This window comes from Cyrtonyx montezumae, unplaced genomic scaffold (assembly GCF_038088225.1).
Source record: "Cyrtonyx montezumae isolate F1298 unplaced genomic scaffold, pur_monq_1.0 scaffold_5, whole genome shotgun sequence".
Lineage (NCBI taxonomy): Eukaryota > Metazoa > Chordata > Aves > Galliformes > Odontophoridae > Cyrtonyx > Cyrtonyx montezumae.
The window spans coordinates 22681508-22696135 of NW_027072056.1; the positions used below are offsets into that span (position 1 = coordinate 22681508).

General features: G+C 46.0%; 2 protein-coding genes across 2 annotated transcripts in view; one reads left to right on the forward strand and one right to left on the reverse strand.

Moving 5' to 3' along the window:
• Positions 1 to 12883, forward strand: part of SERP1 (stress associated endoplasmic reticulum protein 1) — a 312396-nt gene extending 299513 nt beyond the window's left edge. Inside the window, exons 2-4 of the mRNA XM_065748300.1 lie at positions 12367 to 12486; positions 12583 to 12658; positions 12724 to 12883. Coding sequence (XP_065604372.1) covers positions 12403 to 12486; positions 12583 to 12658; positions 12724 to 12764 — 201 coding nt within the window. The 5' untranslated portion in view covers positions 12367 to 12402 and the 3' untranslated portion in view covers positions 12765 to 12883. The remainder of the gene's footprint in view (positions 1 to 12366; positions 12487 to 12582; positions 12659 to 12723) is intronic.
• On the reverse strand, positions 16 to 12156 carry EIF2A (eukaryotic translation initiation factor 2A). The gene is made up of 14 exons (XM_065748276.1): positions 12115 to 12156; positions 11489 to 11558; positions 10976 to 11050; positions 9403 to 9521; positions 8428 to 8527; positions 8007 to 8089; positions 6466 to 6539; positions 6181 to 6325; positions 5176 to 5292; positions 3643 to 4214; positions 3184 to 3300; positions 2299 to 2427; positions 1198 to 1263; positions 16 to 120 (listed from the first exon to the last, which is right to left on the reverse strand). Exons 1-14 carry the CDS (start codon positions 12140 to 12142, stop codon positions 55 to 57), a joined length of 1761 nt encoding a protein of 586 aa, XP_065604348.1. The 5' UTR covers positions 12143 to 12156; the 3' UTR covers positions 16 to 54.
• Positions 12884 to 14628: the final 1745 nt, after the last annotated feature.

The following is a 14628-nucleotide window of genomic DNA, read 5'->3' on the forward strand; positions in this document are numbered from 1 at the left end:
GTTAATACATGTGGATGAACTTGTGTTAAGGGCACCCTGGGTTTCCATGAAGTTTCACAGACCCAGTTCCAAGTCCTCCAGCTCCTGGAGCAGAGCGCTTTCCTTCTGAATCTTCTCCAGCTAGAACAAAAAGCACAAGGCCGACAGCTGTAGCTCATACAGGAAACCAGAACAGCAGTTCTGTGACAGTACTGCGCTCCCTCCCACCCGTCAGCACACCCCTGAGCTCGGGCAGCCCCCAGCAGGTGCTCCAGCCCTGCTCCGGGAGCCTGCTTGGAAAGCTACCCACGAAAAGGACAACTGCTTCACTATCTTGCTGCTCTGAAAAGCCTGATACAGACTTTGCATGATTATTTGGTAAATCTCAAAGGCAGAACAGTATGTAAAGAGGAGTCTTCAAGCCCTGCAGGTCCAGGCAAAGTATGTCTTAATTTATCTGGCTTGGTTATCATGGCAAGTCATAGCACAGTACATCTACCAGCTCTCTTTGTAGCTGATGCCCAGTTGGGAATGCAAAGCTGACTTTCTCATACATTGCACTGCACAACACAGCTGTACAGATTAACTCCCAAAGAATGGGAGGAAACGCAACAAACGAGGCTCGTATTATGCTCAGGAGCAAACAGCCTCACCACAAACAGAGCAGTGTGTGCATACACACAAAACCCTATGTATTTTCTTTCTGAAGATGCAGGATTTCACTTCACATGTTCTTCCTGTGGACCAGCTCCTTTTTCAGTTGTTTAAAGGACAAGAACTCAGACACCACAAGCTTCAGCAACTCCACATTTTTTTCGGACAAGGTCATTGTAAGGCCAAGGTACAGCCTTGTAAACAAACACTTGTTTTGCCACTGTATTAGCACTCTTCGTCAGTGTTTGCATTGTATTTTATATAACACACAGAAGTAGTAGCTACAACACAGACAGCCACACGATGAACATAGGGAATTCACCTCACTGGGGGGTGAGGAGTGGTCAGAAGCAGAGGTAGGGAACTCAACTAAATGAACAGCAGGTATGCTCTGTGCCTTCTGCTGAATGCTTGCTGCTGGGAAATCTGTGCCTCTGATATTGAATTTGAAAGGACGCAACAGGGCAAAATCTTACAAAATTTAAGTGCTATCATCACAAAGAACTATGTAGCAAATACAGGGGTAAAAAAAACCCAAGTGAATTATTCAAATCTTAACAGTACCTGATTTTTCTCTAGTTGTTTGCCAGCAGCTGCCTGCTCTTTCAGCTGCTCAATTGCCTTTAGTTTCTGTAAAAATAAAAAATAAAAAGTACATAGGTAAGCCAAAACCAGAACAACACAGTCAGACGAGTTCCTGCACTGCCAATTGCTACTGAACAGGAGCTTGGTCTCAGTATGGACACTTCCCTTCAAGCATCTCCAGATCCTCAGTCCACAATACCCCACAAATAAGCAATTTTTTTTCCCAAGAACAAGACAACTTAAAGAACAGAAATATTTGTTTCTGAAAAACACCATGTACCACTTTCAGAAACAACTCCTCCATTATCACTATCCTTCTTCACCACACATTCTCCTTAGAAGACCTGAGACATCCATCAGAACATGAAAAGCAGGAGGCAGCCAAGAGGAAAACGCCTCTGACAGATTTCACAGGAACGGAGAAGATTCTCCAGTCTAAACAGATCAACTTCCCATCTGAAATCAGTTAAGTTTGAGAATTTCCAAGAGTGGAGTAAACACTGCACGCAAACCATTCAGAACTTAGGGAAGAAATTCAAAACCACATGGCATAGTTCCCTTCTCAGATTCAAGATTTAACAAGACTCAGAAGCATGCTCTCTTCTTCTCAAGGACAAGACAAAAAACCCATAGAGATTACAGGCAGAAGAGGATTTGTCTTGCTCAGAGTCAAAGCAGGCTCCATTTGGGGCTGGTGAAAGCAGACCAAGAACAGGAACCTCATATCAGTGACTCGTAAGAATAAGCGCAGTTAAGCCGTACTCTTTTCTCTCAGTTGTGAGGACTCTGCAGAACATGCAACAGTAATCATAACAGCATCCTGGAATGCTCTTCCATGCACTTTTGAGCAGCTTCTTTACTGTCTAGGCAGACAAGACCTTTAGGAGACATGGTAAATGATGACTTCTACTATTTTGCAAGATGGAAAAGAAAAGGAAGTTGGTTGACAAATTCAGAACTTTGCCATATCTATGTAAATACCACCCTACTGAGCTCAAGTCACACGACAATCAGACAAGATCTTAAAGACCATCTCTTCAGTAATATGTTGTTCATAAAATAAAATAAAATCCCCCTTACTTTTTTTAAATTCTTTATTTTCTTGTCAACTTCAGGATCTCCTGATGTCATGACAGGCACAGCACTTCGTGGTGTATTCTGTGATGCTGAGGACTGTGTGGATTCCTGACTGCCATCAGCTCTGGCCTCCTGAAAGTCAGTTTAAAAAAAAAAATAAAATGGATCACACTAGCTACAGATTATAATGGACCTGACAGATCTTTTCAATCATTTCTCCAAAATTTGTCAGTGATTTGCTGTGATGTTTTGTGCTATATATTATAGAGGTAATGGCTCTTCTTGGAACGTCTCTCACACAGTTTTCTGTTTAACTTCTACATCCTGAAGACAACCATACATAGCGTGGGAAAACATCAGTAAGGATGATGTGACAAACCATTTATAGACTGCTGGGTCATTAAATCTAAAGGTAGAGCTTAAAAGTGCTAAGAAACATAAAAACCTCAACCTCTCACATTAATTCAGAACTCTGTATAAGAATTGCAGGTGACTTTTATCTGCTGCAGAACAGCAAACAGAGAGGTGAAACAGAAGAACAGTGTGCTCTCTGGTGTGCCCTGGTGACCCGCCGTGGCCCTGACCTGCAGAGCAAGGCCACTCTCATCTCTCACCCCAGTCTGGAATAACCTTGTGGACTGTCAGAAGGTGAAAAGGCACAATTATGTAATGTTAACATTCGTTTCAGTTCACATTTACAGCAACTAACTACAGCTGTCATTAAGTCATCCTTTCACATCTGTCTTAGCCTAATTTAAACAGACCACCCTCCCCAGAAGAGTGCTCACAAAAAATCAGCAGATGGCTTCAGTGCAACCAATATCACTGCTCTGAGACTGATCAGTGAAAACTGGTCTAACATTGTCCTTGAAAGAATAGCTTTTGTACCTGTTTAGCAGCTCTCTTTGCTTCATGTTTCTTCTGATTTTTCAGAGCTGTTTTGGACAGTGGCTTTTCACTCGTTCCTGACTGTGGTTTCATATTCTGAGGTGGCTCATCCTCGTGCTGTAACAGTACAGAAAGTTACGTGATAAGAAATGGAAACTGTGTTGCTGGGTTAATTTTGTTGTTGCTAGTTAGGTTTTTCTGCAGAGGATGGGAAAGGGTGATCATTTAGTCTTTTATTTTCTTCTCTCGCCCTCCCAAGAAATTTACTTTCCTAGAATGAATGCTTTCAAACAGGGAACAAAGTATCTGTCAAAGAGGATTGTCAAGAAAACCTCCAAGAACGTCCCTGTAACAGCCCTGTCTCTCATTAAAATATATATGTATTTGGAGCCAAGCTTCCAAAGAAGAGCAAAACAATGAACACAACGACTGAGAGCACACATGAAACAATTTACTTACAAGCTTGGAACTTGTGACAGGCTTGTTTCTCAAGGCCGGAGGTCTATAAGCCTGTGCAGGTTTGGGCTCAGCACTCGGCAGCTCACCCGGGACTGCCTGGTATTTCACTGCTTTCACTGGGAACACTCCATCCAAAAATGGCTGCCAGGAAACTTGCCACATTTCCTCATTTGATGGAACTTCGTAGTTGTGTAAAACAGAGCCAGTGTAGTGCCATATCTTATAGCCATTACTGACTCGCAGCCGGGGAGCGCACGTGGCTGTTACAATGTGCTCCCCGTCAGGGCACCAGGCAAAGTAGGTGGAATCGGAGGCTACCGGTTTGGAAATGAGTTTGTAGTTTTTAACGTCCCATACTTCCATCTGTCCCCTGAGATTTCCAAATCCTGCCAGTACTAGGATGTGTCCGTGGGGGCTGTAGTAGGCAGCATTGCGAGGACCAGTTCCAAAATCAAACACAGGGTCACATTTCAGATTAAAAATGGTTGCTTTGGCAGGCATAAAACCATACACAGCACAAAACTCGACAGAATTGGGGTTCCAAACAACATCATAAATAGGACCATTTTTTGCTAAAGGAAAAGGAAAACATGCAGCCATTGTTATGAGATTATACTATTTTCACTTGTACTGAAAAGCTTTCAATAACGATTCTTATCTTCGTGCTTTGCTAAAATCCTACAGTTTAATTATTGGCTGTAAATGAGTTTTGCTAACATTAGTGGTTGAAATAAATAACATTACATTCTCATAATTTTCATTAAGATTTGTAACAATAACTGCAACCTCTCCAAATTTCCTCTGTAGGGTCAGCACTGGCACTTCAACAGTAAACATACTTTTTCAAGTAAAAAAATTCCTTTTATTTTTCCTTGTTATTCAAATATGTCATCTCAGGACCTTCTACAACTGTCTCTGCTCAAGAAATACTTCACAGCTCAGCTTTTAGAGCTAGAAGTATTGATTCAAGTTATATTGATTCAAGTTATGTTTGCACCATGGTCACATGCAGTATTTTGTAAGAGATTTTAAAGTGAGAGAGGACAAAAACAAACCCCATGTTTGCATGAGTATGTGTAAAACCAATAGTGCTGGAAGCTATTCTGGGAGTCAGAACACCAGGAGCTTGGAAAAGCAATGGATTAACGATGGCAATTTGTAGAAGGTACGCAGGGCCCACCACAATCATATTCACATAAATCACAGAACTACTTCTGTTTTACTCTCAAGATGCAGAAACTTTGTTTTCCAGCATACTTCCAAAAAACTGCTCTCACTCTGTGCCCAATCTTTGAGTAACAGGATTGACTGCATGTCTAAAACCCGACCTAGAACATTCCATTCTGCAACGTTCCAGATTCCCAAACATTAAACTGGCTCCATTGTCCAGATCTTCCCTTGGCTAAGTCAGTTCTGCTCCCACGCAGCTTCCCAAGGAAATTATCTGCATGTTTTAATTAGTAAAAGCTGGTGAAGCAGCAATTCCCACTGCTGAGAGCTACAACAGAACAGAAACGCCCCGGAGTCACTCACGTAGCTGCACGATGGCACTTTCCCCGTTGGCTGCGATGTAGTGCAGGGTTTGCTCTCCGTAGTACGAGGCGCCCGTCTTGTCCACGTCGGTGCTCGCTATGACGAGCACAGCAGTGGCTGACAGAGCACACGCAGTGTTACTGCACAGCACTTACTGAATATCACGGCATTTCACCACCGTGCACAAAGAGGAATTACTCTGACAAGTTTTACAATTAGCTGCTTGCATATCAGTGCTGTCATCATTCTCTTCTCAGTCTAACTCCTCCTGAACATCCACCCAGACCAAACTAATATCTTCCTTTCTGATAAGACAGCATAACCAAACTATTCACTCAATGATGAATTATGAGAAAATGAGCATGCTTCTTCAGACATGAAAAGATGTTCAGTAGCAGCAACAGTGTCTGAGGCTTTTCATCTAAGGCAGAAACGTGGCATTCTGATCATTAAAATTAAATGCCTCAGCAGCAGCTTTGTATGCTACCTGACACAGAGAGACCCACACAGAGCCAACATAATACCTTCCCCGTACTCCAAACATCACGGGCTGAAGTAAAACAGGAGTGCGTGTCGAGGGGAATAGTATTACTCTGCAACAGCTCATTGCTCACAAGCAGCAGAGCATGCAGAGCTCTCATCCCAATCGTGGTCTGTCTGTGTAACCACAATTTTACAGAGTAAAAAGATTGTATCAGTGCACAAACTTATGTTTACAGCTTAAATGCATTACTTCAGAACACAAAGATCAATTTGAATTTGCTACTCAATTTCAAAACTTTCTAACTCATAGAATACTCTAAATTATGAAAAAAAGGAGGGAAAAAATCACAGAAGTCAACATGGAGAAGTTGTGAGCACTGCACAGTATTCAGAACTGCGACCTTAACATTGCACTGGCAGCAATGACTATCTTCAGTATTTATCTACACACGAAAATTAAATGTAAAACCCACCAAGATTAGATCACAAATGGGAGGAATATGAGACACAGAGCTGCTATACCTTTCTTGTTCCACAGCATTGTCACCTTGTCAGATTTAAAGAAACTCTTATTGGCCAGTGCAGACTGAGGGCCACCGAAGTTGGGATACTGATAGAGCCGAACAAACGACGGTGCACCTTTACTGCCCGGGACATACACAGCAACCTAAAACAAGGCAGTGACATTTTGTTGCAGCTTATACCCTTGGCAGCACGAGGTCTATGCACTACCAGTACACCATACCAAAGTAACAGAAACGTTTGAAGAAAACCATGAAAGAAATTGGAAATACACACCAGACGTACCTTGGTTGGCTGTGCTCCTGGTGACAACACAAAATCATTAACCTTTTGCAAATGAAGTTTATTTGCAATAATATCTGTAAAAAAAAAGAAGTTATAGATGTGATGACATTAAACAGCAACCGGAGTACTCAGACACATCTCCTCATGTGTCTGTGTCATGGATAATAAAGATTTCATATAAAGACAAACAACCATTACCTTCCCATTTCACCAAACTGGCAGTCTGACTAGTTTTAGTTACAAAAACAACTCAAACCAAGCCTAGCTTTGAAATCTAGTATTTACAAGTTCAAACAGCAAACAAGCTTCTGAACCCTACTAGCATACAGTCTGTGTTTTAAGCAAACAGTATTCTTCATCTCATCTGTGTTGCCTTCATAGGAAGCAGCATCATGTCCAGATAACACGCACCACTGCACAGTCAGGGATCCTCCACTCGCAGCTTTACTGGCCTACTCCTCATAGGAGGCTTTCACAAAGGCTGTTCTGCGCTGAACGTTGGTCCTTTACATAACAACTCATAGGAATTACACCTTGTCAAAAAGTAAAGAAGCAACACCAACTCATAACCTGATTCCAGCAAGGAAGTCTGGGCAGCGCAGCAGGGAAGAAAGAACAACACTGCTCCTGCATTTAAGAGGACTAAAGAAGAGCCAGCATACAACAGAATGGCAAACACATCTATGCTATGCGGTGCACTTTGCAAGCTGCTAGAGTAAGAGTAATACCTAACACCACTCCTAACTCCCACAAAGGTGGCACAGCAATGAGAGTTTATTACTGATTCTGTCACTAAATTGCAAAGAATGTCATAGCTGAAATAATACCATATTGTAAACAGACTGCATCAGGAACATAGCATTCTTAACAGTCTCATCTCTGTGCACAAAGGCCAGAAGTGAGAACAGGAGGGAAAAGAACAATTAACATGCAAGTTCAGCACATGAAAGATCCTATGAGTACGGAACCAGCTCATTGTGTATAATGAATGCCAGGCTCTGTGGTATTTTTTCCTATTGAGAAAAAAATGGAAAGAACTTTCATACAGGAATGGTTACTCCAAGTATGCCAGTCGTGGTGAATAAACAAAGCACTTGTGACTCCTTTCTGAAATCCTTCCACGCTGGCAAATTCAGAGCAGAAAACTCAGCATCATTAGCAACACTAGGACTAATTCTCAGGAAACTCTTACAAGATCATATATATATATTTTTTTTTTATTTTACCTCTCAGAGGAATTGTGTACTAAAAAAAACCAACCAATTACAGAAGCCCCACAGACCATCCTGCTCCCCAGCAGCTTCCCTTCATTCCTGTAGATCAGGCTTTTTTATTAGAAAATGCATTTTGAGTAGGTAAGTTAAAGAAAAGAAAAACAAAGAATAAAGAAAGCCTACTTCATTAAAATACAGTAATTTTGAATTTCCAGAACTAAAATGGAATGCAGGCAGTGTTCCACATGAAAAGCAGCCAATGCAATACATGAGAAAATAGGGGAAAAAAAAGAGAGCACAGTGAAACTCATAGAAATACTTGCTTACTAAAGTTGTTGTTTTCAAAGAAGTGCACTTCATTGTTCACATTCCGGGCACAAATGCTTTCATCATCTGCCCAGCAGGGACACCTACATGGAAGCAATAATTATTTTTTTTAAAGTGACCAATACTCATCTGTAGCAATCTTGGATATTTTTCTCCTCCACTTCTAAAGCCAAACAAGTTCAAGCATAATACACAACATACTTCAGACAGATAAACAACACTGTCTCACTGCCCTCTCAAAAAGACAGTGGATTTACACTAAGAAATGAGCAATGGGAACTCAGCAAGAAATACTGACAAGCAGTTACTTGCCTCCAGCTAATAGCAGGCCACCTTCAGAAAGCCAGCACAACACTACAAGTTGCATTTATTTGCCTGAATCGGATTTTGCAAGCAGTTAACACCTACAGACACTACTTACCAGTTCTGCATCTTTTTCTGGATGAAAGATTTCAAACATTTTCCAGTTTTCACATCATGAAGTTGTAGGTTGGGTGCACCTGCTGAGCCATCTTTGGCAGCTGCAACAAAAACACTGTATTAAAGTGGTGGTCTCCTGGGATTCAACCTGCTTCATCACGGTGTTTCATCTTGTGACACTACCAGCAACCCAGCTTCTCACAAGAAGCATCCCACTTCCTGCTGCCCTAAGCTCAGGGCTGCTAATTGCTTTACCTGTCAGTATCTTCCAGACTTTCATTCTGCAGAAAGAACTAACACTCAGAAGTGCAGGCATTCTATCACAAGACTATTACCACTGATCCCAGGATGCCTTTTTAAACACCTCCTAACAGATCTCTGGGAGCCCACAGCTGGCATGGATCCCTTCCCAGTACCAGCCAGCATTATGCCAGGTAACCCACGCCAGACCACACCCCTCACCCAGGTGTAGGTAACTACAGCCAGCCCCTCCACTTAAAGGGAGCACTTAAATTTACACCACCCACGTCAGATATGCAACTTAGATAAGACTGGCTTATCTGAATTAGGAACAAACCCCGCAGAGCTAGAAGAGAGAACAAATGTTGATGCTGTTTGTGTCCAGTGGGAGATGTAACGGCTGATAATTTGTCTTAAGATTATAAGCTTCTCGAACAGCATGTTACCAGTGCTGTTTGCACTAACATCAGGAAGCATTTGTTGGAAACATTTGATTTACTTTACAGAGAAATAGCTGATACATGCACACTGATTTATGTTTGTGACAATGATCAATACCAGATGCTCTCAGAAGCTGTCACCCCTCCCTCCTCTATACGTTTCAATAAACAGGTACTTCTCTGAAAGTTTTCTATGTTGCTCCTTCAGCCAGTGAATATGCCACAATGGCAAATCAAGTAGTTAATGAAATGAAATTCAAATATGAGTTTACTCTACACACCTGTGTAGCACTCACCTGTATAGGCCTGCCACGTTGCCAGAATGTTATTCTTTGGTGAGAATTCAAGACAAACTGCCTTAGGAAGATCAAAGGACCGCAGTAATTCTGCGCTGCTGACATTAACAATATTTACCCTGGAACCAAAAGGCAGTATTTCAATGAAGTACTCTCAGAAGAATTAATTGCCACGGTAACTTGTTTTGGTATTTAGTCCTGTTCCAAATTTGGCTAACAGTACCAAACTAGAAGAGCTATTTTATCCTCCTACTTTACTACAGTTTTGAAGGAATACATCTACATTTTTGAAGGAATACCACCCAAGCAAAACAGAAAGTGACACCATGAAAGCACTGGGCAAGTGGATCCCATACTGCAATCTGTACCATTCTGACTCTGAATCAGAGGCAAGGTATACTCCATCCACAGAGACTGCATTCATGTTTCCACAGAAAAGGCTAAAGATCTTCTAACTGAATAAAAATGTGTGGGATGAACGCATATTTTAAAAGGTCTTCTACCAGAACCTGGGGTCTGTGGATGAAGGGACACATGGACACTAAAATGCAGAGGTCAAGTGGTTGAACTAGCAAGATCAAGCAGCATCTCTGAACATCGCTTATTAAATGTCTGACACAGAAGGAAGGAAAAAAAAGCACCAAGACGCATCCAAGTCAGCATTACCCTCAGAAGCTGCATGAGGAGCTCCTCACTGTGCCACTAACTGCTCTGCCTCAAAAACGAAGGAAGAGGCGTGGCAGGAATAGAAAAAATGCCTTTGGGAATATTCTTATTTGAAGAGTGAGTAACCAGATATACAACCTGGTCGCTTGTATTTTCCCTACTCACATTTTCTGGAAACAGATCTTTCTAGTTGTCAAAAATGAAGCATTCCATGAAATAAGGAGTCTGGGTATTTTGGAAGGGCAGAAATAGCAGTGATGATAAGAACTGAATTCTACATCTAAGTTACCTGGCCTAAAAGTCAGAGATAAGGGGTATTACGTAGCACTTCTGCAGGCTTTTTTCTAACGTGTCAGTAACAGCACTGCCATTTTAGAATTCTCATCACCTCTTCACAGCAGCAACCCTGTGATGTGCTCTTATGTGAGGGACAATCTCAAAAGGACCCACCAACCTCACAGTGTTTGTGTGTAAGGTGCTCACACACTTCAAAGCCTATGAACTTCTTAACAGTTCAGATGTGATATAGCAGATTTTCAAATTACTTTGTAGTACATTGAAAAATATTCCACTGCTAAACAGCAGTTCCACACTCACTGACTCTCAGAATATACTGTCATGGAGAAAAAAACAAACAAACAGCAGCAATGGTTGTGCTACTTGGACAAATCCCAGGGAACAAAATACTGTTGTACAGGGAAATAGGAAAAAAAAACTCCAAAATCCAAAACAAATAAAGCACATCCAGGTTACATGGGAACGTGTGCACTATAAATACTTGCTGTTTTTTCATGTTTCATTTAATATTCAGAAAATAAAGCCACTTCTTCAACAGCCTTCACACAAACAAAGCAAATATGGCAAAATTTCTTAATACAGATTGACTAGCGTCATAAAATGCACCAACTTTTCTCCATTGCACCAGGCAAAGAGGGATCCATCCTTGCTAAAAGCAACAGCTTTGCAGTTTTTTCCAGAGTCCCTAAGGAAATAAGAAATGCACATCAGCATTGCATAAGTTAAAGTATTTTAAAAAATACAACGCAACACAGCCATTTTCGTCCTGTACTCCTGCATTATGCTTTGTAATGGAAAGCACAACAGCAAGGCCAGGCCACACGACCTCTGCTGGTCCCTCCCAACTGAACTACTCCATTCTAACAGTTCAGTCATTATCACATGGGCAATTCAGAGCTAGGCAAAGGTAAACCCTTCCAAAGCAGTTTTCTGAACAACTATTGGTATGAAGAAGCTCACTTACTTACACATTTTTCAATTCAAAAGTCTGCATTTACTTTCCAGAAAAAAAACTGAAAACCTGAAACCAGTCGTGCATGATGATCCTTGGGGGTTCCCTCCAGCTCACAACATCCAATGGTTTCTGGTGTGCAAAAGGCCAAAAGCTGTTAGAGCACAGTACCTTCGGAACAGCGTGCTCTCCGTGAAGCTGGGCGGCCCATTCACCATGTAGAGTCCTTCGGAGCCCCTCACTGAAAGAGCAAACATACACCCACTGCAGATTCAGAAGTGTCCCAAGCCAAACTTTAGCCTCATTTGTGATCGCCGAAATCTCTCCCCTTTTTGTATTCTAGAATTAACAAAAAAGCTAAGCTCATAAGGAACGTTCTGGACTTGGCATGTTAAAAACACCCGGCCTCATCCAAGCTAACCGCACGATTAAAGCGGGGGCAGATCTGATCTGCTGCAGCACCGCACCGAGGCCGCCCAGAGCCCACGGCACCGCCCGCACCGCTCCGAGCAGCGCCCCACGGCTCAGCCCAGCAGCAGAGCGGCCTGCCCGGCGCTGCCAGCGGGAAGGGGCACGGGGACACGGCCCGGGGAGAGAGAGGCAGCGGCGGGCCGGGCTCTGCAGGGACCGAAGTCACAGCCTCCCCGGGAGCCCCCGCCAACGCTCCGTCCCACAGCAGAGCGGTTCTCTCCACGTTTCGCCGCCATCACCCGTATCTGAACTGCAGCCCGGCGGGCGGGAGAACGGAGCCCGGGGCCGCTCCCGGAGCCACCCCCCCATCCCCGCCCCGCGCCCACCTGCCAGCAGCGGCGCGGGCGGCGCCATCTTGGCGGCGCTTCTGCTTCCGGGTGAGCGTTGGCGCGGCCGCCCCCGGGAGCTCCACGTCGCGCGGCGCGGGTGGCGCCGCCGGTCACGTGACACGGAGCGGCCGCTTCCGCCCGCCGCCCCGGAAGCGCTGAGCCGCGGGCGGCGCGGGTTGGCGGCGGGCGGCGCCCGCGGTGACGGCTTCCGGCGGGCGGCGCCGCGCGGTGCTGACGCGGCGCAGCGAACGGAGCGGAGCGGTCCCGGCCCGGCGCGGCCGCACCATGGTGGCCAAGCAGCGCATCCGCATGGCCAACGAGAAGCACAGCAAGAACATCACGCAGCGCGGGAACGTCGCCAAGACCTCGGTGCGTGGGGCCGGGGCCGGGGCCGGGGCCGGGGCCGGGGCCGGGGCCGGGTGGGGGGCGCGCGGAGCGGCGCGTGACGCGATGCTGTGCCCGCAGAGGACGGCCCCGGAGGAGAAGGCGTCGGTCGGGCCGTGGCTGCTGGCGTTGTTCATCTTCGTGGTCTGCGGATCAGGTGAGCCCCGCGCCCCGCGCCCCGCCCCGCGCCTCGGCCCCGCTGAGCGCCCCCCTCTCTTGCAGCCATCTTCCAGATCATCCAGAGCATCCGCATGGGCATGTGAGCCCCCGCCCCGCCGCGCATTCCAGGCCCTTCGCCGCCATTCCGAGTGTCCCAGCCCGTGCCGCAGTGCCTTTAGCAGCACCACATGTACACAGCAATAAAGTTCTGTTGTTGAGCCCCAATCGTGGACCTGCTTATTCAGCAACGTATCCTTCGTGCTCACGTAGACGTGCCGGACTGCGCAGTGTCGGTACCGCTGTCAGCGCCGCCCTCAGGTCCGTGCGAGCCGCCGTTCCCGTCGGAGACGGTTCTGTTTGAAGTCGGCAGCCGGGATTTCCATAGCAGAGCTCCTGCCGCGCAGCGGGGCAGAGCTGCTGCACGTGGCGCCGCGTTAGCGCTCGGGCATGTATCGCGACAGAAAACCGTACCCTGCGCTTCCCGACCTAACCCACACGAACGCCTGTCTGTATAGAAGCGGGGGGTGTCCCCTCCCCAGGGGCCAGCATGGCTGCACAGCAGCTCTTCCCAGCGCGGCCCGGTGCGGGGGTCGCTCAGACTGTTGGTCCGTGGGGGCACGCGCTGCGGGGCTGCTCCGGGCCGAGGGCTGCAGCGGCACTGCACCCGCTTCTTGTGAACCTCCCCCTGCGTTCTGGGTTTCACTTCCAAAGCGTCGTGTGGGGGTAGGGATGTCTTGTGCAGGTAGCGGGGACCCTGCCCCTCCAACCCGCAGTTCTGCTTTTGTGTGCAGCATCGGCAGAGTATAGTGTGTCTCACAATATATATTCCAATTGTATTTAAGGTAAATCCTGCTTTCACCCTGATGTCATCCAGCGGTGGATCCAGTGCTAGGCTGCCTCCCTCTGGATGATTGCAGTTTCTTCTTTGTAGTGCTGAGAAACAGAAACCAAACCCTCCTTACCTGATAGAAGAATGTAACTTAAATCACAATGGAAAGTGCTGCTATTGATCATTCCTTATTGCTGACGGCCTCGGCTGCGCGGCGGCCTCCGGTGTCTGTTGTGGTAAACAAAGCAGTCTGAGTTAGGTCTGCTGTTGCATGCAGTTGCTAAAGGAAGATTTCTTTTTTTCAGGTTTCTTAGAAGACACTTTAAATCCAGTTACATCAGTAGTAATAGAAACAGGTTCCTGTAGAGCTGAATTCCATTCTTTTAGCTTTTTGCTGGTTGTCATATTTCCATCTGAAATCATTGGAAGTGGTGTAAACCTGTGTGGTCCGGGCCACGCCCCGGCAGCAGGCTGTGCGACACAACGACATTCCTTATTCCTGGAAGCTCATATTTTGTAATCGATGGGGGAGGGGAAGTCTGTATAATCTCTGATTTTAAATAAAGTTCTTCTCAAACATGAGTTAATTTTGAGTAAAGTGCTGTCTTGCGGGGTGTTACACGGGGGCACTTCACCCCGAGTGTCACAGGGGGACCCTCAGTGGTGGTGAAGGGATCCATCTGTGGGCTCCCTCGGGGTGGGGGGGCCCTTCTGCTCAGAGCTGTGCTCGGGTGCCGTGCTTGGGATGGCACAGAGCATCAGAATGGGCCGTGCTGACCTCCACGGGCCCAAAGTTTGGCCGAAGACCGTGTGTGTAGAGGGATTACTCGGGTATAAATACAGAACACAGCAGCAGCTCAGTGGCTTTGCCCGTGCAGCAGGTCAGCGCGCTGCAGCACCCGCCAGCATCGCTGGGTTTGGGAAACCAACCGCGTTGTTAGTCATGGGTAAAGGAGAGGGACGTGCAGTCACTGCTTCGTTGTAATTGCGGCAGAAGCAGCGCTGTCTGAGATCCAGCGCCAGCGGTGTCAGCAGCGCACTCTGCCCCTGAGCGGGGGTTTAAAAGTGTGCTGGCGATGCTCTGTGCCGACAGCGGTAGCACCGAGGACAGGGCTGCTCAATGCAAAGCATGGGAACGC